General features: G+C 43.4%; 2 protein-coding genes across 2 annotated transcripts in view; one reads left to right on the top strand and one right to left on the bottom strand.

Moving 5' to 3' along the window:
- The window catches only part of LOC133459715 (cell adhesion molecule DSCAML1-like), a 69,767-nt gene extending 65,504 nt beyond the window's left edge, over window positions 1-4,263 (top strand). The window contains 1 exon segment of the mRNA XM_061739935.1: window positions 1,562-4,263. Coding sequence (XP_061595919.1) covers window positions 1,562-1,995 — 434 coding nt within the window. The 3' untranslated portion in view covers window positions 1,996-4,263.
- A 6,523-nt stretch (window positions 4,264-10,786) lies between these two features.
- On the bottom strand, window positions 10,787-24,664 carry arhgap35b (Rho GTPase activating protein 35b). The gene is made up of 7 exons (XM_061739934.1): window positions 23,993-24,664; window positions 18,397-22,306; window positions 18,046-18,187; window positions 12,591-12,668; window positions 12,367-12,498; window positions 11,814-11,919; window positions 10,787-11,718 (listed from the first exon to the last, which is right to left on the bottom strand). The coding sequence occupies exons 2-7, from the start codon at window positions 22,114-22,116 to the stop codon at window positions 11,301-11,303; spliced, it is 4,596 nt and encodes a 1,531-aa protein (XP_061595918.1). The 5' UTR covers window positions 22,117-22,306; window positions 23,993-24,664; the 3' UTR covers window positions 10,787-11,300.
- Between the last annotated feature and the right edge of the window lie 1,639 nt (window positions 24,665-26,303).

Raw genomic sequence — 26,303 nt, 5'->3', positions numbered from 1 at the left:
AAAATGTAATTCCAGTTCAGTCCAGTTCATCTTAACTCATAATCCAAATCAGTACAAACTTCAGTCACGTGATGACAATTCATAAAGAATAGCCAGTGTGAGGAACCCAGCAGATTGCTTATCCTTCGCTTCAATGAAATCCTCCATCCTACTCAAGCATAAGAAGAAACTCAGGAGATGAGGAGTTCAGAGTTCGTTAACCAGCTTTTGCCAGGAATATTATCACAACATTAATTGGTAACTAAGACAAAACCTTCAGCTATCAGAACATTAAACATCCAGTAATGTCACTCCTCACAATCTTCCACAAATGTCAGGTGAAGACATCCAGAAGAGAAGTACGCTCAGGTGCTAATCTTCATCAGGACTCTTGCTGCAGCCAGACAGTCTGGGACACCAACCAGTAGTAGTTGTTCTGAGGTAAATCCTAGCCAAAACTAACTCCAAGGATCCTCGCAGCCTCGCCAAAGCATCATCTAGTAGTATTTACCAGATGAGGAGGCTGGATGATGATCCAGAGTTAATGGATGACCATGTTTCCTCCAGCCTTCAAGAAAAGCAAACATATTTACAAGCATAGCCCGTTCTTTTGAAACAGCAGCTCACGTCAAGCCAAATGTCGCCCTAAATCTTAATAGCATTATTGATGAAACTATAAGCAGTACTCGAGTTGTAAAAAGAAATCAGGGGGGATGGTGGATTTTATCATATGGGGACAGATAATTTGTGCTGATTACAAATAATATATTACAAATAATAGCACTGACCAAAACACCTGCAGAAATACTGCAGGAATGACATAGCAGCTAAATTAAATGCAGCCTTCTGTAAGCTTTAAATATCCACTGGGTTTACATCAAATACATCAAAACACAACAATTAAAAAACATAATAATGATAATAATGATAAGTTTTCTGAACTTATCAATATGCCTCTGTGCTTCACAGGATAAGTAAAATGGATCACTGCAAAAACTCAAAATCTTAACAAGAATATTTGTCTTATTTCTAGTTAAACTGTCTCATTTTAGTAAAAAAATCTCATTACACTTAAAACAAGACTCATCACTGGAAAAAACAAAAATTTTCACCTGTTTCAAGTAGATTTTCACTTAAAATAAGTAGAAAAATCTGCCAGTGGAACAGGATTTTTTTTGCTTGTAATGAGAAGATAAATCTTGTCCCACTGGCAGATTTTCCTACTTATTTTAAGTGAAAATTTACTTGAAACAGGTGAAATTTGTCAAATAAGTTATTTTTCTGGTGTTATTTTTCTGGTGATGACTCTAAATGTTGAAATAGCAGTAAAACCACATTCATTGATGAAATGACATAAGGGATGGACATGGGGGATGGCAGTTTTACAGGGGGGATGAGTTGGACCATTTTTATTTCAGGGGGGATGCCATCCCCCCTCATCCCCCCTCAACTCCAGTACTGACTATAAGGCCGCGTATATATCACCTGTAAGGAAACTTTTCTCTGGATCAAAATGATAAACAGGCCATTTGTATTTAAGAAACAAACTTTAGCCCTGATTCTTGCGTGTTTCTCTCCCCAGGTGAATTCTGCAACCTTCCCCTCTACATGAAGACAGACCCGTTCTTCCGCAAGCAGGGGGAGCTGCACGACCCGTGCCCAGCCGTGCCGCCGCGGGAAGCCTCGATCCGCAGCCTGACGCAGCGGGCGTACCACACCCAGGGCCGTCACAAGACTCTGGACCCCTGCAAGCAGCAGGCCCTGACGCTGGGCCACTCTGGGCTGAGCAGTCTGGGCGCGAGCTCGGGCACCGCCACCCTGCCCCAGAGGACTCTCACCATGCCCAGCTCCAACGCCGCCGCCACGGCCTCCACCTCCAGCACGGGCAGCAACCCCGCCAGCAGTAACAAAGTGGGGGGCTCCAGAGACTCGCTGCTCGAGAGCAGCTCCTCTGCGCTGGGGCGGCTACAGAAACAGAGCGTAGGGGCCTACTCCAAGTCGTACACACTGGTGTAGTCCAGACTCACTGCTGCCCCACCCCTTGAGCCAGGCCTGCACCAATCAGGGCCAGAATGGGGGTCTTTCTTTAAACTAAACTAATGAACTGCCCAGTTTCCTGTCTAATTTTCCCTGGGAAAGCCCCCCCCCTCCCCCCTCTATCAAAGACCTACTAACTCCAACTAACTAACAGTTCCAGCCGGCTGGTGCTCAGCTCCTCTCAGTTACTGCAGGTGACCCGCAGAAAGACACAGGAAGTCATTTCTGTGGCCATGTGCAAAAAAAAAAAAAAAAATACAGACTACAACTGAGGACCTAAAAGCTCTGTGTTCATGTCGACGAAGACGACGGTGGCCAGCGTGAAGCTGCATGGCCGCCCCGCCCCTCATGAACGCACACACATACTGTCCTCCATGGTTTATTATTGTTAGTTTGCAAGACTTCTAGTTAAGTTATCTATTCTTACTGTATCTCTCAACTTCTTTGTGTATTTTAAAAAGTCCCAAAATTGTTATTGGCAAGATTCTCATTTAATGGTGAAATAGTAACGATTAAGGTTCCCTTCCCGCGATCAATAAACCATCAACGACACCAGTCTTCTCCACCACATCCCTGCGCAGCTGAACAGTATCTTAACTCTTCAAATCACATCACTGCAACCCCACTGAACATTAAAAAATAGAGAATGTTTGGTACTATAAAGAATTTACGTATATATTTCTATGTAGGTATATTATTGACATTTAAGGGAAATTATGACAAATATGATATGGTGATAGTATATACAGCAATTACTGTTAAAGTCAAATTTTAAGGAACAAGACAATCGCTCAATCAATAAAGTAAAAGAATAAGAAAGAGAAATGTGAAACGTTCTGCAGAAGTGAAATGTTTAGTGTATATATGTGGGATATCGTGCGTGTTGCTGTAGGTGAGCCAGCTAGAGGAGGAGTTGAGAAGGGGCAGCACAAACGCCGTCTAGCGCCGTTGCCGTCGTGTGTGTTTGATGGAAACAATCTGAAAGTCTGTGATGTTTAAGTCTGCTGATGAGGATGTGGGCTCTAAGGTTTCCTGTAGCTCGCCGTGAGCCCGGGTGATTGGTAAAAATACATATTCAGAAGCCAAATCAGCGTGTCAGAGGATCCCCGAATCATGACGCCCGGCTGAAGGAACGACCGGCCGTGATGATGAGTGAGGTTCAATTATTTAACGTTGAGAGATGTTCTATGTCAGGGAGTTCAGTTTGCAAATTACACGATGTTCACTGAATGGATATCTTTGTTGTTGTCCTGTATGAAGTACTGTAAATGTCCCGCTCTCGTTATCTCATCGGCCCTTTCGCGCTCTTGTACATTGACACGAGAACCTATTGGAATGCCCTTTGCACGCATTCCCACAATAGTGTTTGGTGGTTTATATTTTGTTTACCCATTTGCTCTGTTTGCTTGTCCATTTGTTTGTTTGGGGCGGGGAATCTGTTCATCTCGGGATTTTTGATTTCTTCCATTCACTTTGATTTGTTTGGGGTTTCGTCACATTTTTGTTTTCAGGGCTCAAACAGTACAAAGCTATGCGGCCTGTGTCGTGAACTAGCTCGGCCAAGTGAAATCAGGGACTCGTAGCTCTTTTGGTCACTCAAACTACTATTACTATTGGATCGTGTACATACGGGACTGGAGTCTGTCCGTTAACCAGAATCATGTGGACTCCGGTCATTCCCCCCCGTTCAGATAAATTGAAGTTAAAGTTCACCACCCTAACCATGATAGATCCATCACCTGTACCTTTGTCAGTGTTGTTTATAGATTAAGTCTTGTACATAAAACACAGTTTTGTATGAAGAGCTATTTTCGTCAGAGTAAATCAGGGGACACATCAGGGTTGAACCCCCCAGGTTCAAATTAGAGACGAAATCAAGATATTTCACTTCTAAAATGGGCAAAAACGTTTTTCTTTCCCCACATGTTTTTTGATACTAATTTGTTGAATTTTTATTCTTTTTTTAAAAAGTATTTTGATGTCGTCATTTGTCCTAATTACTTTTTTTATTCTCATTATTTTGTATTTTGTTCATCCTCAGAAAAAGTCATTGCATGCCTGCTAAAAGGGAAACATTGATGGAAAATATGTATGAAAATCAAAATCTTTAAAAGAAAAAAAAAATGTTGAGGGTATCCCAAACATTTGTTTGAGTTGCTTGTTACAGCAATTGCTTGTGTTCAAAGGTACATTTTCTATGAAAAGGAAGCAAAAACTAAAAAGATCATTCTAACACCTTGTGCAATAAAGCTATCTTTCATAGTCCCGGCTTCTGTCCTTTTCAACAGGTCTGTTTCCAACTCCACTAAAGTTGTCTCAATTAATATTCATATTGAATTAACAGGCAATCGGCGGCAATATTTTGGTACGGACTGAAGATAAAAAGATAAATAAACATATGATGATTACCAGAATAACACTTTTTTTCTTTTGCAGAAATCTTTCGATCAAATCAGCCCTGATCAAATTTTTTCATTTTAATTTTATGCATTGTTCGTACTCTTTCCAGTGTCAGATGTGAAGGTTACTTCAGGTCATTACAAAAAACTGCTATTTGAAAAATGACGGATACTGTAGATGCGAGTTAAAAATAGTAATAAATTAAAATAAAACCAATAAAAACTACCAAATATTTATTTATTTCAATTCTCCTAATCATTTAAATGCCTATTTGATTATATGATGTCACTATTTTTATAGAAAAAAAACAAACATAAGACTAGATATTTTTCATATAATACATGTTGTGGGTCTGTGGATTATTTATTTATTTATTTATTTATTTTTTAAGGGTCAGTATTCCAAGTATTATATAAACTTTATTACAGGCTCTAGACCTAATAGCAAGACATACAACATAAAAAATAAAAATAAACAATAACTACATAAACACATACAAACATACTCTTATTCATGAGTCTACTGCGACCGAAATAAAACCGCAGTATTTACAGTGGGTACAGAAAGTATTCAGACCCCTTTACATGTTTCCTTCTTTGTTTCATTGCAGCTATTTGCTAAAATCAAAAAAGTTAATTTGCTGATTATTCTTTGTCAGACAATAATATTCAGGTTTTTTAAATACCTGACATGTTTCAGCGATTCCTTTCACCTTCATCAGAGTCACAAGATGGTGTGTGTGACCGGCCATTTACCAGCTGATGTTGAAAGGAGGCGGGACTCACCTGTCAGATTTGACAGGGATCCACTGCCGTTCTTCCTCACAGATCCTCTCCAGTTCTGTCGGGTTGGATGGTGAATGTTGGTGGACAGTCATTTCCAAATCTCTCCGGAGATGCTCAGTTGGGTTTAGGTCAGGACTCTGTCTGGGCCGGTCAAGATTGGTCCCAGAGCTGTTCCCAAGCCGTTATTTTAGCTGTGTGCTTTAGGGTCATTGTCTTGCTGTAAGGTGAACCTTCGGTCCAGTCTGAGGTCCTGAGCACCCTAGAAGAGGTTTTCTGCCAGGATATCTCTGTACTTGCATTCATCTTTCCTCCAATTGCAACCAGTCATCCTGTCCCTGCAGCTGACACCCCCCCATAGCATGATGCTGCCACCACCATGTTTCACTGTTGGGATTGTATTGGGCGGGTGATGAGCACTGCCTGCTTTTTCTCCACACTTAGAATTAGGGCCAAAAAGTTTAGTCTTGGTCTCATCAAACCACAGAATATTGTCTGGGAGTCATTCCTGGGTTTTTTGGCTAACTCTATGCAGACTTTCATATGTCTTGCTTCCGTCGGACCACTCTGCCGTAAAGCCCTGACTAGTGGAGGGCTGCAGTGATCACATCTCCTCACTGCATCTCAGCCACAGTGATTTTTGGGCTCTTCTCCCACGATTACTCTGGACGGCCAGGTCCAGGAAGAGTTCTGGTCGTCCCAAACTTCTTCCATTTAAGGATTATGGTGGCCACTGCGCTCTTTGGGAACCTTGAGTGCTGCAGATATTATTTTGTAACCTTGGCCAGATCTGTGCCTTGCCACAATTCTCTCTCTGAGCTCCTTGGGCAGTTCCTTCGACCTCATGATTCTGAATGCTCTGACATGCAGTGTGAGCTGTAAGGTCTTATATAATCAGGTGTGTGTCTTTCCTAATCAAGTCCAATCAGTTTAATTAAACACATCTGGACTCCGATGAAGGAGCAGAACCTTCTCAAGGAGGATCAGAAGAAATGGACGGCATGTGAGTTAAATGAGCATCACAGCAAAGGGTCTGAATACTTCTGACCAGGTGATATTTCAGTTTTTTGGGGGCCTCTAGTGGTCCTTTATTCAAGTTGCAAACAGGAAGGGGGTAGAGAGAGAGAATGGGGATGACATGCAGCAAAGGTGCGCAGGCCAGGATTCAAACCTGCGACCACTGCAGGAGGACTGTGGCCTCAGTATAAGAGCCACTTGCTTCACCCACTGCGCCACCAAGCGGATCACTAGTTTTCTTTTTTAATACATTTGCAAAAAAAAGTCTACATTTCTGTTTTTTTCTGTCAAGATGGGCTGCTGAGTATACATTGAGAGATAAAATGAACTTTTTTTATTTTAGCCAATGGCTGCAATGAAACAAAGTGGTAAATATTTAAAGGGGTCTGAATACTTTCCGTACCCACCATAATTTCACAGTTATTGCACAATATATTTGTCCACTCTGTAATGTCAAAGTTTCATTTTAGTGAGAAACAAAAAAGCCGATTTTTTCCATTTTAGGCCTATGCATGAAAATTTCTTTCCTAACGGTAAAACAAATATTTAAAAAAACAATGCATCAAATCACTGTTGTTGTTAATCTTGGGCATAGTTACGTACATTACCTTCTCATTGACCTCTGTCATGAGGTCAGCCACAGCTCTGGGAGCTGGTTTTATTCCGGTTGATTTGTGCGGTGAACGAGAAAGAATCGGGAAGGAACTCAAACGTTTCTGGCTGATTTTTGCTGATAATAGGACCAGAGACCACAGCAGCCTGAAAAATCCTAAAAGTGATCACATATTCCTTCAAATGAAACTTAAACTGATATTTTAACATGAAAGAAACCTTTTTTGAGACTCTCGTGGGAGTGATACCTTTGTTGATGACTCTAATACTCCAGACATGAGATCTTAACATAGCAAGAAAAAAATAGAAGATGCTGACAGATCCTGACACTTCTCATAATGAAAGTTATTTTCTACATTGATGTTTACTGAAACAATATAAGGCTTAAGAACTAAATACAAACAAAAAAAGAGAAATGTAGTTTGAGCTGAATGATAGAAGCATATAGATTATGCACAAAAACTAAAATAACTTATAAGAAAAAAATGTGACAACAGAGAAAAAAGAAGCAAGATTCAAGTTCTCTATTAAGAACATTTGAGTAGAAATTTTGTTATTTTATCAAATTTGGTCAAGACTTAAGATAATGACATCACAGTAACTCCAAAGCTTGGAGATGGGTGTGAAATGTAAATAAACACATAACCCAATAGTTAATTCATGATTGACCGTAGAAAAGATATCTGTAGTTTCAATGTACCATCATCAACCAGATAAATCTGAACGTGACAGCAGCAACACGTTTCAAAACGTTGGCACAGGAAGACATGTACCGTCCTCTGCCGGCTGCCTCTGCCTACCAGAGAATCTAACAATGATCTTTAGTCTTCTTTCCCTTGAAAAGGTTTTCTGATTCTGACTTTTGTTTGACGCAGATTAGAGCTGCTCAGTAGTCCTGGGTTTATCTGGGTTTTTTTGTTTCATGAAACACCAAATGTTTTGACCTTCAGACATGCCAGCTCAGCACCTGAACTCTTCCACTACTACGTCATGTTTCTGCAGTGACCGCAGCTGAGCATCGGCTCAGGATGCAAGGATTCAGTATGTTGCTCTCAAATCTGTATATACCATTCAGCACTGGTGTTTCCTGTCCAGATGTGCACGCCTTCCACTCCACAGGCACTAATAAGCACTCAGGTATTTCATTTGACCACAAAACAGTTTTACACTTGGCCTCAGTCCATTTCAGATGAGGTTTAGTCCAGAGGATATGGAGGCTTTTCTGGATCATGTCCACACGCGGCTTCCTGTTTGTAAGAGCTTTCCATTCAGGTGTTTCTTTTTAGTATATATATTAGTACTTTTCTCCTTTGTTTTGCCTTTTTCACACATATCCAAACATTTTGAAAATCGCTTTGTTTGTCAAATCCAAAAATAAGCAAATATTTTTCATGGATAATGAAAATCCCTGAATGTCAACATTTGGTATCTCTTATCTGTGTTATGTTGAATAAATTATGGGTTTAAGAGATTTTTAAATAGTTATGTTCTGTAAATATATATTTAAAAGTATTTTTAGAACTGCAGTTGTGGAGAAATATAAATAACTAAAATAACCTTTATATCAATAAGTTATTATACTTATAGTGCATAATTGATAGTGATTTAATAATGTAAAAAATATATCTGGGCTTGTTAAATGTACGTTTTGTTCACGTTAATTATGTAAAATATCTTATTGCTTCTCCCAGCAAAGGAACTTAATCGTGACGACACGAGGTTCCTCCGTCACACGTGACACGCCCACCTCTTCCTCAGCGATACACCCGTTTGGCCACAAGGGGGCGGAAAATCTCCACGACGGCCGCGCCTCTCCCAAGGGAGCGCAGACACGCACGTCGCTCATGCTGTGAATAATTGATGCTTCGCAATAATGTGCACCAGTGGCTGAATACTATTCCTCTCATTTATACACTATATATTTATATTTCTGCGTGATGTTTGTACCTAGGAGGCAATATAGAAATATGCAGGTATGTTTTGGTGGTTATTCTAAGCATGCAGCAGAGGATCTGCTCATTGATTACCAAGCTCTTAAGTCTCAAAACAGTAATAGAATATACTGTAAGAAGGATGAACCTAACTTTTGCAGTGGAGTTTTCTCTCAAATGAGAAAAGGATGGATGAAAAAAGAAAGAAAAAAAGAACCAAATCCACACACACACCACAAGAAAACCATCAACAATTTTACAAGATTTAATTTATTAACTAATGTACAGTTCACATAAGGCCTTCATCTTCAAACACTATTCTTAGTCAAATTCCATGGTTCGCTTCTGTTGCACAGTACATAAACTTTCAGGTTTCAGATGTTTCACCGTAATTGGTTTTGTTACTAATTTCATCTTTTAAAACAGGAAGTGGCTGTCATCCTTCTCCCTTGGTGTTTTTCTCATTTCTTTATTTTTTTTTTGTTGTTGTTGCCATTTTTTAATTTTTTAAATCATGCACTAAACTCAAGTGGCCTTGAACCATTCACAAAAATTGTAAAAATGGACTTTCATTGGAAATACACACTAGAAATGCTTTCTACCATTGACTATAGGGTGGTGTTCCCCCCAACATACAAATACCCATCACAGAGCCATACGCACCGTCTAGATTCTCCCCGAGCGGCGGGCTTGCAGAAGTCCAGAGATGCGGTAACAAACCCTTCCCAGGAATCCTGTTGGAACCGGACCGCCGCCGGGCTGGTTCCTTTGCCGGGCTGAACGTCGCGGCTTCAAACTCAGACACACTTCCGACAACTCAACAGCTCCAGAAGTACCAGTAACCAATGCTCCCAAATCATAATACGGCCAATAATTTTACAATTCTGGTAACAGTTGCAATCGCATAAAACCAAAACATAGCTGCGAATCCTCCAGTTTGTAAGCTTGGTCTCCTTTTTTTTTTTTTTTCTTCCCTCCTTTCTCTGGAACGACAGTATCCTGTTGGATGTTCAATGGTTACACTAATCCGGCCTTCATTAGCAGTTCTGCCACTGAAAATGTGCTGCTTGTTGTCATTGAGAGAGGGAGAGAGGGAGAACAATATGCCAGCACTAAACTAATCAACTAGGGCATGTAAACAGCCAGTGGTGCTTCCTGAACGTGTCCCATCCACAAATATGTCACCGGATAGCAGGACGAGCAGTAAGAGCGCGGTGAGAACACAAAACATTCCCAGTTAAAGGTTCTTAATATTACATGACTACAAGGAGCTCGGTTGGAGAGATGGCCGCAGCAGCACATCCAACCACCGATCAGGTTTCAAGCATTTGGTTTCCATGGACACCGGATGGAAATGCTGCTTCGCTATGGTATGACCGGGTTACACATTCAAACGGCAACATTTCTCCTTCACTGATGGCAGGCAAAGTCTTTTCAGATAATACAATGGCCTAAAGAAAACAAAAGTTCCTACACATCCACTCTGATCAACAAATGTCTAGAAAGACGACAACAAAAAAAAAAAACTTCGTTTTTTTCCTTTTTTTCTCTTTTTACATGGCTGGATGAGTGAGGAGCAGATTCAGGTTTCCCGTCTGCGTCTAACGGGACGCCTGGACCCAATTAAAAGACTAGTTGTTTTGTTTTTTACAAAAAAAGATCTCGTCATACAAGCCTGCACTGATGCCACACGCAACAAACAAAACAAACAATATGGACAGTTGATCCATGTGGCATTTCTTCATATTTAACACTACACTATCAAAAAGTGCTTCAGAAAAGTTTGTGGATACAAAAAAAAAACAAGTGAGATGTAAACAAAATTTGATCTGCCCGAGCTCCGTCGAGGCAATGGGTATGGCTGTTTGAGCGGAGGAAATTAAAAACACACGAGGAAACAGCATGTCCAAAAAAAAAAGAAAAGGAGAACCCTTCAGAGGGAGAAAACAGAAAAACAACAGTGATCATTAAAGTGCATCCCTGGATGTGTTTCCCCCCCCCCCCACCTCCCCAACGCCAACCCCCTCAAGTAGCATCAATGAGAAAAAAAACTACGTAAAAAGGCAGACAGGAGGAAAACTCTGCAACTGTGGAGCCGACTGAGGCCTGGAGGACCGACAGAGGACCAGTCCATAAATCCAGTGGCAGTACTTTCAAAACAATTACAACAACATCAACAAAATGCTCTAAGATTAAAAACAAGGTGGCCACAAATCATCTCTTCCAGCTTGGTGTGGAGGTTTGTATTTCTTGGTAGTGTAGGAATCTGACCTGACATCCAGTCCCTGGCGATCGGACGCTTCGCTGATAAATGGAAGCCGGCCATGATGCACGCAGCTATGAATACAAACAAACAGCTTCTCAGACGCTCTCCTCCCCCCTCCTTCATAACCCAGGTCGTCCATGATCAAAAGATGCGGTGCGTCAGTGTGAGTTTTTTATTTTTCTTTTCTTCTTTTTTCTTTCTTTCATGTGTGATGTGTGGTGCGTGTTGGTGATAAGGTCCAGCGTCATCGTGGGGCACACATGGTTTCATCGTCTCTCACAGTGTCTCTTGTTCGGCGGGGGAGTGGTGGTGGGAGTGGGGGTGCTGGTGGAGGGGGGGCAGCAGGGCCTGCAGGGGCGACTGCGGGGTGGTGGTGGGGGACTGCTGCAGGGGGCTGAAGCTGTGTGCAGCCGTGTGGGGGGGCGAGGAGCGGTAGCAGGAGTAGGCCGAGCTGCCGCCCAGGGTGGTGGTGGGCGAGGCGGGCAGCCCCCCGAGGCCGGTGGGGGAGTCGATGAGGGGCTGGTTGTAGAAGAAGAATGCACACTGGTGGATGAAGGTCTCGATGATTGTCTGGTAGGTGCGGGTGGCGGTCAGCGCGTCCATGGTGGCGAAGTCCGGCCTCATGAGGGTGGGCCAGAAACAGATGGACAGGTTTTCACTGGTCATCAGGTTCAGCCTGCTCAGTTGGCTCACCCTGGGAAAAAAACACACCGACACACCCACTTACACGCTCTCATCCAGACAATCTCAACTGATACATCTAAACGGCATTTAGGGGTTTTAACTCACTTGTGTAAGTGGCTCACTACGTATCTGAAGACATCATAATTCTCCTTGGAGAACTTCCTCAGGACGTCCTTCATGGCGTAAAGCCTCTGCTCTCTGTCAGGGATTTCTTCACACACACAATTTTCTCTCATTACCTCATAATCCCATACACAGTCATTTAAATCTTAAAACATGCGTTTACACAGTCAGAACATTGTTCTTCTAGAAATTATTATGTTGGGTGTGACATACAAACTTCAGATAGATGATCCGTTTGAAAATATTCGTATGTTTCTGCACTTAAACCTATTTATATGTACAGATGTTAATAGATTGGGTTTTGTAAAGGAAATAATTGCTCATATATATTTTTCTTAAAAAAGAAAAAGTGAACTTTTGGAAATAAATTAATCATAAAACAAAAAAAAAAGAAGAACATTGTTCATCTTGAGTCTCACACAAAAAAAAAGGGCATAGCAGATCTATCAAAACGTTCCCTGCCCTCTTCCCTCCCAGAGAAATAATCTTTTTATGTTGCAGCAAAGCCCCTCCCGGCCCAGCAGTGTTTGCTTACTGAACGTGTCCAGTAGTTCCACCTGCAGAGCACAAGGCACCAGCGGCTCAGGCAGCTCGGAGCAGAAGCTTTTCAGACCTCCAGCCACAGTGTTGATGGAGAAGTCTTTCTCCACGAGGTCCAGTCCGTGATCTGCAGGAGAGGAGCGGCAGAGTTTCAGTGAACCACGAGAGAACCTGAGCCCGTCAGCCGTCATCAGGATCGGACGAGAACGTGCAACTCACCCTGCTCGAACTGCCTCTGCATGCTCTCCATCTCCGACTTGTTGCCGCTGACGCGGTACAAACCCTCCGTGTTCAGGCCTGGGGGGAAAGAGAAACAGTGGAGGACAGATGAAGACGTGGGTGCGCCGTCACGGCGGGAATCGAGCGGCGTACAAACCCTTCAGGAGGCTCTTTGCAAACAGACCTGACGATAAAAGTGCTGGCAGGAAACAATAGCGTCACAGAGATCTGGCAATAGGCATGTTCATAGATAACATATTTAAAGCGGCACTATGTAACTTTTCCACCTTAATATCATATTTCCAGAGTCATTGTGATGGTACATCAACTTCCAACAGGTTTAATGACACCTCTGTCATGGTCTGGGGGATCTGTATCTCCTTCACTGGCACTATGTAACTTTGAGGAGCATGGTAGGAACCCTGCCACACTAAAAAAACTACAAATCTTTACGGCTTTGACAGCTTTACGGCATACGTCACTTCCTCCTCCTTCCCGATTCGTAGTCGAGACGAAAATGGGCGGGGCGTGGAGCGCAGCTCCGCAGAAGCTGGTAACCCGTTGCTGCGTTGTGGCTGCAGCAGCTCCACACAACAGACGTGGGGGGAAAAGATCGCTAATGGTTTAACTTTTCACCGCTTTCCTGCTTGGAGGCAGAACCACGGAGGCCGGCCAAGTATCTGATAACAAAGTAAAAGAGTAAAAGAGTTGTCGGCTTGGTTGGATCGCGGCTGTAACGACCAAACATAACGTTCCTCAGTAAACAAACAAACACGCACACGGGCGTCGGATCAGAACACGGGTTTATTAAACGACAAACAAACACTCACAGACCGGGGTCGGATCATTCAAACGGGTTTTATTCCCCATGACTCGGCTAAACGCAGTTGCTGGCCAGCTCTCTGCGGTGTGATTAATTTTGTTGAGGAAAAAATATTAACTCTATTTGTAGCTGCAGAGGAAAAAAATTATCTCACGAGGAAAACAAAAATATTGCTCACGCCTCGGAGCCTCTTCAGCATAATATAGCAGTCAAAAAAAAAGAAAAGAAAAGTAAGAGTAATACAAAACATGTACTGTATATTGTACTATTATACTAATTTATTGAAACACATGGCGAGTCAAACATTTACCAAAGCAGCTGCCAAACACTCCTAAACAAGGTAGCCGGAGACGGTGGTTCTGCAAAACTGTGGCAGTAAATCCTTCTAAAGAGTGGCGCTCCGACGAGGAGCTCCATTCTTTAGTAGGGATTTCATATGGATCCAAACTGTTAATAATCATTATTTTCTCCATATACCGCTCCCTGGCTTCCTTGTTTAAGGCATCCCGGTAAATTCCAGTTCCTTTCCAGCAGTTTAACATCTTTTTTTTTGCGTTCCGTCTGTTCACTTGGTGAAACAGAAAAGCGTCCTGTCTTCTCTCAAAACAAATGCACGCGACGGGACACGAGTTTTCCAGCTCATGGGAAACGTAGTGTTCTTTCTGGTAAAGCACTACCGCTTTTGTCCAAAAGATGCCGCCAAACTCAGAAAAGCTGAAAGTTACGTTGTGCTGCTTTAACATTAAAAAAGGACCTAATATGCTATTTTCAAGTTCAATATTTTAATTAAGTCTCACGGCGGGAATCAAGCGGCGAACAAACTCTTTGCAAACAGACGTGACTACAAAAGTGCTGGCAGGAAACACTTAAAAGCATCCCACTGCGATCTGACAATAAGCATGTTTATAGATAACATATTTAACATTAAAAAAAGGACCTTATATGCTATTTTCAAGTTGAACATTTTTATTAAAAGGATTTAGAGTAGCCTCAGTTCAAGAAAAAAAAAAACTTCATCAATCTTAAACTACTGAAGAGTTCTTCAGGAGTCTCAAACACCTGAGATGAGCTTTTTTACTGTAGTTCTCTGAAGTTCCTTCAAAGGTTTTGAGATAAACAACAACAACTTGGGAAACAAGTGAGCCTGTGCTTTTGTCGTCAGGGACTGTGTTTCACGTACATAAACCTGATCTGAACTCTTGGCCATGTTAAACATCTGAAGAACGTGGAGCGAGCAACGCGGGTTCTTGCAAGAATGAACGGACGCTGTAATGCACATCTGCTCGATGTCAAGCGACGTAAACAACCGTTCATCTTTGCAGCGCGACTCGTGCTCGCGGAGATTTGGACCGATGCCAGCGTTCCCGCTGCATCCAGCCGAGGTCAAGTACAGGCCGGTTTCTCCATTCGTACCTGCAGGTAGGTTTGTTCTGCAGCCGGAGGGCGACAGCCAGGACGCACACGTTTCAGAAGCCACACCACAAAAACATTAAAATACAGACACACACACACATATATACTGTATATAACCTCTAACTGGCTAAAGTGAAGTTGGATTACATTAAAAATAAGGCCTTCAACGTTAATAACATGTTAAAACAGAACTCTGATTGATGTGTTTTTTGTTGTTTAAAGGGGACCTACCATTATGGCATCTAATACCTATTTTAAACAGGCCTTGAATGTCTTAAAAACAAGTTTTTGATTATTTTTGCTAAATAAATTAGAAATTCAGCCTCTAAACCATGTATTTAGCATCCCAGTCTCTAACCTCATTATCTATGTGGGATTCTGAGTGGGCGGGGCTATGATAATGAGGCTCTGTGCTGATTGGCTGCCTGAATGACGCGATACACCGCCACAAAAAAATGGCGGAAGCTCCGGCCGGCGGAGTTAGTTGTGGGCATGTTTTCACGCCTCAGAGGCCAACCTATGTAAATCGCACCCGTCGTTACGTAACAAGGGGAGCAGAATCTGAACGGCTCTTAGAAGCCACATCACACTGGACGGTTCATCCGGGCGGCTGTACAGACACTGCAGAATTTGGTATCTTTCCTCCTTATCTGAGTTGGCAGGCTGAGGGGAGACCACTCACATGTAAAAGCAAGAGAAAACGTGTTTTTCACAATAGGTCCCCTTTAAGTGAGATAAATGCATGCAAAAGGAAATATGACCCTAGGCCCAACCTGTCGTCTGGAGAAAAAGGAGGGAAGTGGCTGTAGTAGTTTGGGTGGATGCATCGGTGACGTGACGCATTGGTTTTCTGGAGAACTGTTTAGAAGCCTCTTTTTCTTACAATAAATCTTAATAACATCCACAAGTCAACGATAAGAAGAGCGTTTAAGAGTCGCACACAGCTTCAGGTGTTACAACTACAAACCACCGAAATCTGGGTGTAGTCTTGGACTCATAGCTGAACCGTCGGGGACATTAAAACAGTTACAAAGTCGGCTTTCTGTCACCTGAAGAACATATCCAGGATCAAGGGGACTAAAGTCTCAGTTGCATCATGAAAAACTCATCCATGCGTTTGTCTTCAGTGGACTTGATTACTGCACCAGTGTCTTCACAGGTCTGCCTAAAAGGTCCATCAGACGCTGCTGCCCGGGTTCTCCTTAAGGCTGAATTATGGTTCTGCGTCAAAACGACGCCGTGCCTACGGCGTGTGGTTTTTGTACACGCAGAGGACACGCCGTCACATGCGCCGTCTCTGACGTGCACCTCCCGAAAATTGTAACTACGCGTCGAGGAGACGCCGACCACACGCAGACCGAGAGGGCTGTGATTGGTTCGTTTGAAAGCGAAGCATTTCCGGTTTCCGGTTTGAATCAGTAGTGAACTTCCAGGGCTTTTTTCTTTGTTTATGTGTGATTTTTTTTTTGTTTTTGTTTTTTGCACAATAGTTGTCCTTATTTCTTTGATTTACTGTGACCGGAAAAAGTCGGATAAACCATTCAGAAAAAGATCGCTAACTAGTGGCCGCGGGGGGTACTGCACCGCGACCAAACGGAGAGACGGAGAACTCTGAACGATTCGTGACGGCGTCACGGGTGCGCCGTGTGCTCTGCGTGTGTGTGACGCAGAACCATACCCGCACCTTTAGAACTAAGAAAGTGGACCACATCACTCTGGTTCTGAGGTCCTTACACCTCAGAACCAGAGGGAAGAATAGACTTTAAAATACTTCTGTTAATTTATAATAAATGTATATATATAAATCACTGAATGGTTTAGGACCAAAATACATTGGAGACTTGCTGTTGCCATGTCAACCATCCAGACCGCTCAGAACCAAACATGGAGAAGCAGCATTCAGCTTCTATGCTCCACAGATCTGGAACAAACTTCCAGAAACCTGCAGGAACGCTGAAACCCTCAGTTCCTTTAAATCAATGTTAAACTCATTTGTTTACAGCTGCTTTGACTGAAAATTTAAACAGTTGTGAATATAGATTTAAATAATGTTAACTTCAGTACTTCACTGCTTAAGTCTAACTTTTCTTTTGTATGCCAATGCAGTCTCGCTCATAATTTTGCCTCCTTTTATTGTTTTTATCATGTAAAGCACCTTGAATTGCCTTCTTGCTGAAATGGGCTTTACAAATAAACTAGCCTTGCCATAAACTGTAAAATACATTAAAAACAATTTAAAGTAAAGAACATATACCGTTTCCTCGTATGGTGCACTGCCACGGTGCTCTGGTGGCCGACAGGAACCATGTCAATCAAAGTTACCTGTGTCTGCATGCTCTGTCAACCAAACCCCGTCAGAGGAGCTGCAGAGCTGCAGAGCTGCAGGCGGATGTTTAGCTCAGAATATCCTGCTTCACATGTTGCGTCGGTGGCGATGTAAGAAATTACCCTTGAGTTTTAGGCGACGCTGGGTTACTACACACTGCATGTTACAAGCGATGATGGCGAGCCATGGGTTGGCAAACTGTCAATCAAAGGGCTACACCTCATATTATAAATAAATGCATTTCTTATAAATACACATGATGTGAAAATAAAAAAGACCCCCTTAGAGTTGTCAAGAATGTGAAATTGAACAATGTAAGAAAAACCAAAGCAGGTTTTTTTTTAACCCGGCTGTAAATATCTTATAAACACAGGTTATGTTTGACTGGAAGATGAACTGTGATAGAATTATTCAAATCAAGTTTGCAGTCTCCAGACTTTCAGGACATGTTTTTGACATATATTAATAATATTTTAAAACTATTTTTTCAAAGCAAGGAAAGTACATTGCTCCTATATTATTGCAATTTGAAAATTATTTTAAAGTAAACTGATTTTTCTTTTTTCCCCCCCCAATTTTGATGATTTTAAAAAATGTAATCGACCGACAGCCCTAAATTACATGCAGAGGAAAGAAAATCACAAATATAGGTCTAGCATGTGCTCCATTACAGTCAGTGAGACTGATTTGCAAACTGCAAAGGATCCAGTGCGAAGTTGCTTCTCAACATTTCTGACCTTACCTGTCTATCAAGACATTTTCATAACAGTTAAGTCATTGAAACTACAGTTACAAACCCATTTGTATTTTAGTTTCATATGAAGAATCTCACTATGGGATAGTTTTGAGCAGCTGCTATCAAGTTTTTGTTACAATAAATCAATATAACTCACCTGTTGTCTCAATGAAGCGGACACACTTCTCGATGAACAGTGGGATCGGTCTGTCTGGGGACACCACGCTGGCCAAGGGGACTCCGAAGTAACTGCTCTCAACGGGCTTGGGGATAGCTGGACGGGCCTTTGGTCTCGTTTTCTGGAAGGAAGGTGAGAAGACATTGATACCAAGGTGGGTTCACACTGTCTATATTTCTATGTGAAGAATCTCCAAATTAGATGTTTGAGCATCTTTAGACTATGTTGGAAAAACAATATCCAAGAATAACTTGTAAATAATAATAAGACATTGATACGTTCATCATGATCATGATGGGAATATACAGAAATATATGGAACAAAACACACCTTGGCTGTTCGTCTGAGGCTCTTCAGAATGTTCCTCTTCTTCGGGTCCTCGCTCTCCTCATTAACAAGGCTGTCACTTTTCAAGGTCCCATAGTCATCTTCTTTGCACTTTGGAAGAGCTCCCATCTCATCATCACTCCCTATGAAGCTTGTACGGAAGCTGCTGAACTTGCCGAGCCGTTTAGATCGGTCGCGGTACAGACGAGGCTTCACCCCTATCGATGAGAACTTCCTCCTTCGCTCCAGAGAGCTACTGTCGGCTTCGCTATCCGAGCCATTTCCGTTTGAGTGCATCCTGTTGGAGTTGCGGATAGTGATGATTTTGCCTTGTGTGCTATCGTGTGGAACTGAGTAGATGATCTCATCGTTGCTCGGGCGGGGTTTTGAGACAGCATCGATGGGTTCAGCGTAGTCTGAGGGATCGTAACCCACATCTCCACCAGGGACCCAGGTAACAGCAGAGGGCAGGGAGCGGCGGTGGCCCAGAGTGTCAATATACGGGTTACGGCTCACCTTACGGAAGTCAAAAGTGACCCCGGGTTTAACTCTCACTTGGGGGGGTATTTTGTTATTAAGCTTGTTCTCAAAGTCTCTGATATCAGTGATGACGGAGATGTCACTGGAATCCAAGTCAGGCAGGTTGAAGCCCCCGCTGTGAGAAGAGAGTGTGCCATCGTAGAACGGCGGAGACGGCTCAACGTCGTCCTCTGAATCCATAAACATGGTGACGGGACTGGGAGAACTGCAGCGTGGGGAGTAAACGTTTTCATAGGTGCATGCTTCGGCAACGTTGTCGTACATGTGAGTTGCCTCCACAATGTTGCGCTTCTCTACCACTTCCATCAAAAACGAGTGAAACATTTCTACTCTATGCAGCCCTCCCACCACTCCCCCGGAGCCACACACCACCCTGTTGAAACGAGCCTCGATTTCATGTGCCAGCTCCTCCCCCTGAATCAGCTGCTCGCACGCGTAGTCACTGTCCGTGAGTTCGGCCTGGCTATCTCCGACCGCCAGCAACTGAATTGGGATGATGTCTTGAACTTCACACAAGAACGCACACAAGGTTTCCAGCGAGGCTTTTCGGGAAACTGAGTACACAGCCATGTACCCGTGTACCAACCTGCTCTTCCGCAAAGTGAAAGAGGCGTGGTATGAGAGGAGAGAGAGCTCGATTGCCAGCTTGTGCCCACCAACTGTCTGCTCTAGCAACAGGGAGGTGCCACAATTAGACATGGGCCGGGAGTTCTGGTGCATTATGAAAGGGGCCAGGAGCTGCTCGACGTCGTAGGGATCTCCACACATTAGGCACATGACAATGCGAAGGTCTGCTTCTTGGGCTGGCTGATGAGGAGAGTCTCTGAGACCTGGGGGCTCAGGGAGGAGAGTTGGGGAGCTGCTACCGAAAGATGTGCTCCTCCTAATATCCAGAAGACTCCTCAGCACCTGGTTAATTTGAGACTCGTTGACATTATGGCCGTAGCCCACGCCAGGGGAGGCTGGATCTAAAAAGCTACACTGAAGTCTCCTTGCAACCTGTTGTCCTTGTGTTATTAGATTTAAGGCGGTGTCTCCACCAATCTCAACATATGAGCCAACGCCTCTTTTAGTGACTAAAAGAAGAGACATTGGCAGTTGTGCCAGTAGGCTATCCCTTCGACCGAGAGTCGATTCCCTAAGCCGTTCAAGACTCTCCACCACATAGGAAAGGGAGTCTTTTGAATTATACAGACACAGACATCCGTGAGGGGTGAAAGTAGGGGTGTGAAAGGAATTTACCGGAAGACGTACATTTCCTTCAATAGGCCGCAGCGTCAACTCGTACATCTTTCCGTCTAACACATACCAGTCATCGTTCGTGCAGAGCGCCCTAATCTCATTGGCAAATTCTCTGGCCAGTCCATCCTTCCCGAGTATGACTAGGTTAATTCTGTCAGCCTTTGTGTCCCCAAAATGAGCCTTCACATCGAAAAAGGGATAACACGTAGGGAAACGTGAAGCTAGGAGTTGCTCAATCTTGGAGTCTCCACAGTGGGGGCTGCTTGGGCAGGTTTCCTTGGTTGGGTGATAGACAAAGTGGATATGCTTCAACACAAGAGCATCTCTCTCAGCAGGAAGCTTTTGCAGCGCTTTGAACCTCTGTTCCTCCCCCAGAACCTCCTGAATTGCCCCCATCTTCTCTTTGCTTGGCTTGGCATCTACTTCAAGTTCATAGAAAAGCTCAGAGTACTCGAGCAACAGCTCCTGGAAATCTTCCTTAGCACGGTCTATGATTTCCTTCTGATGCCGATTGTACAGGTCCAGGTACTCTGTCTCCTCAAGCCACTGGTAGAACTCTTCATTCATGATGAAGCTGCGAGCTTCCTCCCACGGTTTACCAGGGGTGACAAAGGGGGAGGAGGCTAACTTTTGCTTGAACTCCTGCCTTATTTCAGCCCGTCTGCACTCATTTCGCAGATGTTCCAGGTGGGCAATAAATATGTCCTCTGCTTCATGTGTCTCCAGCAGGTCTGAGGGGATTCGCTCATCTTCCATGTTATCAATGTGAGACGTGTCCTCCCATGGTGAGTCTTCCAAAACAACAAACCAGTGGGCAAAGTGCTGTTTGGACTCAAGCACTTTCTGTACTCCAGACCAGCTGAGCTGATCTATCTCATCTAGATCTGGCACCAAAGAACTAAGAGCTAAAGGGAGAGTGCTAAGGTATATTTTGCGACGCCTCTCGATATGCTCCTGCTTCAGACGATATACGTGCTGCTGAAAAAGCTTTTTGCACTTAGCCGTTCCCTCCAAGAAGACATATTCTTTGTACTCTGGCGAGGTGTTCATGCGTCGGCTGGTGTTTATCCAGGTTTCATTGTGATTCTTTACTATCCGGTTAATTAGCCATTCGTAGTGATCCTTGGCGGAGGCTATCTGCTGACTCTGGAGTTTTAGAGCTTCAAAATAGGGGATGATCTTGGGCTTTCCCCTGCCCCTATCAAGCAGCTGAACCAAAGTAAGGAAGGCAAGGTCCACATTTATATTTGAGCGTGCAGATGTCTCAACTACAGGTAGACTTTTCTTTGTGATCGCAAAGGTATGTGCGTCTTTGATGTAGCGTTCAACTCCTTCATCACATTTTGTCAGGACCAGCACAATCGGTTTCTTAGTCTTGCTGATCTGACCATAAAGGTTTGTGACGAATTTCAGCTGATCATCAAAGTTACGGTTCATGCCCCGGCTCACGTCGACACAAAGCAGAAAGCCATCAACCTGCAGTTTGCCTTCTGGCATTTGCTTTTGCTCGAAGTCCTGCTCCAGACCCAGTTGATCGGTACAGAAGTACATGAGCTTCTCTGCTGACGCCAGCTTGGTTCCAGCTGCTCGTTTGATATAGGGCTGCATGGCAGTGCTACGATGTGGCTGGAACGTCTGGTCATCAATGAATTCAGTTTGCTCCACAACATGCATCCGGCACTCAGGCCCCTCCTCCAGGACCCGAGACACTTCCCCCCAAAAGAGAAAGTGGTCATTGTTAACCACTCTACCCCCAAAGTCACTGGTGCTTAACACTGATGTGTGATCCAGGTAGAAATCATCGGCGCTAGGCCGCACAAACCTATTACACAGGCAGGACTTGCCAACCCCACATTGCCCCTTCTCCTTCTCAGTTCCTGACAAACCCACCACAACAAGGTTGTAAATGGGCGATCGCGCATCTTGCTTTTTCGCCATCATAGTCTTCCGACACTCATCCTGCCATAAACAGGCACTGTATTAAGGAGTTCACTTAGATGTTTGTCCATAAAGTTCCTGATCCACAGGGGAGATCAGATTGCCGTCTCTGCTGCTGGGCCTCAGTTATGATAAATTACTGCAACAATAAGAGCAGTGGGTCCTTTCATTCAGTCCTTGTTAGAATCAGGATCTGTCAAAACAAGCAAAACAACAAAACAAGATGGACATCAGACAAAAAGGCAGACCAAAAATAAGAAATAAAAACCTAATAAAATACATTTGGAAAGAAGTAGTAGGGCAAATACTTCATATAATTGGATGGTACTGTATGTAATAAAAAAAAAAAAAAAAAAATACCAAGAGGCATGTTTTATTTTAATTAACTTGTATATTTTTGCATTGTATTTTAGCCTATGATAGTAAAGGAATGGTTCAGTTTAATTAAACAGAAAAGGCAGCATTGAAATGCACCAATATTATCTTTGCTTCAGAGCATATAACCTTGATCGTGTATCAAGTGTGATACCTTGCAGAAATTAAGGTAATCGCTGCATTAACAGTAAAGCACCTAATTATTATCGATCGCTCGTGTTCAGAAACATAAAGAGTCAACAGCAAAACATAATGAGAGCAGAGGTAAAACAGTACAGCAGTGCCAAACAGATGCACGTCCAGGCAGAGGTAATGGATTCATCTTACATGCTGACTGGCCAAAAATGAGACACAGAAAACAGATTTTGTGAATTTGATTCAGTTGCGGGCCGTATTAATTGTTCATTCTGCTGCACCTGCTATTGTCTGCACCAATTAGGATATTACTGGTTTGGCTCAAAGATGTGAAAGAATATTCTACCAAAGTTGGATCATGACGACTTTTTCTAATCTCTCTGCCTCTGCGGAAGCTTGTTTTGTCCAGGCACTCTTAATTAGCTGGTCAGGGAATTGTTTTTTTTTTGTTTATTCATTCATTTATTCAGTTTATTCAGGTTTAATCCTCATTATTTTTTTAACCATGGTGATAAATTAAGAGAAGCTGGACCATCTATCATTTTAGTTTAAATATTATTATACACAGATTATCAAAAGTGCCATATTCTTTCAGCTCTACAGGATTCATGTAATATCGAACAAAGACAAACATATGTTTAAGACTGACTTAAGGTGACTATATGAGCTGATCGGTGAGTGAAGCTGAGAGCATTTAAATGATGCTGTATGCACCCTTAGTCTCAATTTTTAAACAAAAGATGACGGCTACCTATCAGGTATATCCTCACAGACAAAATGAATGAAGAACCAAGCACATGAACCATCAATCACCTCAATGGAAAAGGACATTGAACTTGCTCACCCCATTCATTTTTATAGCACTGATAATTGCTGCCATTATCATAGCAGTGATGCAATGCTGTTGTAATGGTCATATCATGAGTTCAATAACTGATCAAACATCCAGCCCAACAGCTCCAGTGTACCGTTAGGATGAATTATAAACCTGTCACGTTTAGTGCCCTTTCATTAGGGGGCGATCAGCTTCTGCAGGGTCAAAGCAACCACGGGCACAGCTCAGCTGAGCTAAGGCCTGATAACAGAATGAGCAGGCAAGTTGTGTAGAGGGGCTGTAAAGGCTGATTTATGGTTCCGCGTTACACCGACGCAGAGCCTACGGCGTAGGGTACGCGGCGCCGCGCACCGTAGGCTCTGCGTCGTTTTAACGCGGAACCATAAATCATGCTTAAGGGTGCAGGGAGAGAGGCTGGCCACGCCGGGCCTGCTGCTGTCTCCAGAATTAAACTGCAACAATCTGCAGCAATCCGCCGCAACGCAGCCAAATGGCCAATAAAACTGGGAGAGCGGAAGGATCGGACATACATACCATCGCAGTGCTTTCTCCCCCCGCATCTGTCAGGCCAGCGCTTGCCGCAACCCTCGCCGCCGCCTGATGTGCACAAGCAAAAAGCCGCACAATACACCACGGGGTCGTTGCAGTTCACGGAAATATCTGGGGCGATCTGTGCGATTTGATCATCTTAATTCAATCTCCATCGCTCATGCCTGCGTTGTTTTTTGCACCGCTGTGTGTTTTTTTTTTTTGCAGTGAAACACTATGAAGGAGGAAATAAATATCCCGAACAATGGATCAATCCAACATCGCCTCTTGCGAGGGCTCCTTCTCCTCCCGTGGAAAAGCCAGGCTTTTTTTTTTGTGTCTAAAAGTCGCCTTCCTCTTGGTTCACCACGTTGCTTTTTTCAGTAATTATTCTGTCCATTGTTGTGCCCACATAATAATAATAACGCGGGGCCGGTCGCGCACACGAGACGACGGGCGAGTTGGTGGCGATCGGCTTCAAATACGCTCCTGCTGCTGCGGCACAAATGTCTCATGTCCCGGTCACTTCACGGGCAGGATTGCGTGCGTGAAAGTGGGATTTTCTGTCAAGCTCTCCCGATAATGGCGGCGGCCCTCCTCCCCTGGACCCAGATCTCCTCTTCTTTTCTTTAGGAAAAGGGAGCTGTGGAGACAGGAGCGGCGGAGAGAGGGACTCACCCAGCGGCGCCGTCACACAACTGCAGCACGTCGGCGCTCTGACCGACGCACCGCCTCACTGCTGCCTCTGCGGGGCCCTGCGGGGCCCTGCCGGCTCAGCCATTCCTCAGCACTTCTGCTGGAAATAATCACACACGCAAATGCCACAGGTTTCATTCAACAGCATCAGTTTTGAACTTGTGAATGTCTAAGACATGATACTTGGGTCGTTTATAGAAGACTTGGGCCTGCAGAACATAAGCAAGGCAAGGCAAGGCAAGTTTATTATAGCACAATTCAACACAAGGTAATTCAAAGTGCTTTACATCAACATTAAAAGCAATAAGACACAATTAAACAGTAAATAAAATGAAATAAATTATAAGAAAGGAGGTAAAATAATAAAAAGCACAAGTTGTTAAAGGGGCAGTAGAGTACAGCAGGTAAGTATTTAAAGGGGACCTATTATGAAAAACACGTTTTCTCTGTCTTTAACATATATAAAGTGGTCTCCCCTCAGCCTGCCAACTCAGAGAAGGAGGAAAGCAACCAAATTCTGCAGTGTCTGTACAGCCGCCCGGATGAGCCATCCAGTGTGATGTGGATCTATGAGCCGTTCAAATTCTGCTCCCTTTCGTTACGTAACCAAAATGCAAACCACGCCCACAACTAAACACTGTGTAACTGCATGCGAGCGTCCGACTATCGCGTCGCACTGCGTGACATCGGACGCTCTCTGTCCATCTCCCTCCAGCAGCTGCCACTTTATTGAGGTTTTTGTAGTGAAATGAGGAGGTATCATAGAGTTAACTTGTCATTTCAACTAACTGGATTAGCCGTTCCTCATCCGCTTTCAACCGGCTTTCAACGCGAGCGACAGGAAGAAAATAGAAGCAGGGCGTCCGACAAATGTTCAGCTCAAAACGGCACACCCCGTCACTGCGGCCAGTTAGGACAGTCTAATAGAAAATAAAGCAATGGAATTGATTTTGTCACTGATTTGCTCGCTCGCATCGCATGCAGTTAGGACACGGTGTAACTCCGCCGGCCGGAGCTTCCGCCATTTTTTTTGTAGTGGTGTATCGCCTCATTCAGGCAGCCAATCAGGAACAGTGCCTCATTATCATATCCTCCCCGCTCACTCAGAATCCAGCATAGATAATGAGGTTGGAGACTGGGAAGATAAAGACATGGCTCAGAAGCTGAATTTCTCATTTATTTAGAAAAAACAATCAAAAGCTTGTTTTTAAGACATTCAAGGCCTGTTTAAAATAGGTATTAGATGCCATAATAGGTCCCCTTTTATTTAAGGCAAGTTTATTTGTACAGCACAATTCAACACAAGGTAATTCAAAGTGCTTTACATCAACATTAAAAGCAGCAAGACACAATTAACCAGTAAATAACCAATAAAAATGAAATAAAATGATAAGAAAAGAGGTAAAATAATAAAAAGCACAAGTTGTTAAAAAGTAAGGGCAGTAAAGTACAGCAGGTAAGTATTTAATTTAAGAGTACGCTTCAGTAAACAGTAATGTTTTAGCCCTGATTTAAAGGAGCTACAGTTGGAGCAGACCTCAGGTCTACAGGAAGTTTGTTCCACCGGTGAGGAGCAGAATAACTGAACGCTGCCTCACCTTGCTTGGTTCTGGTTCTGGAA

The sequence above is a fragment of the Cololabis saira genome, chromosome 14 (genome assembly GCF_033807715.1).
Source record: "Cololabis saira isolate AMF1-May2022 chromosome 14, fColSai1.1, whole genome shotgun sequence".
Classification (NCBI taxonomy): Eukaryota; Metazoa; Chordata; class Actinopteri; order Beloniformes; family Belonidae; genus Cololabis; species Cololabis saira.
The sequence above is the reverse complement of the archived record's forward strand: the minus strand, read 5'-3'. Positions and strand labels throughout refer to the sequence as shown.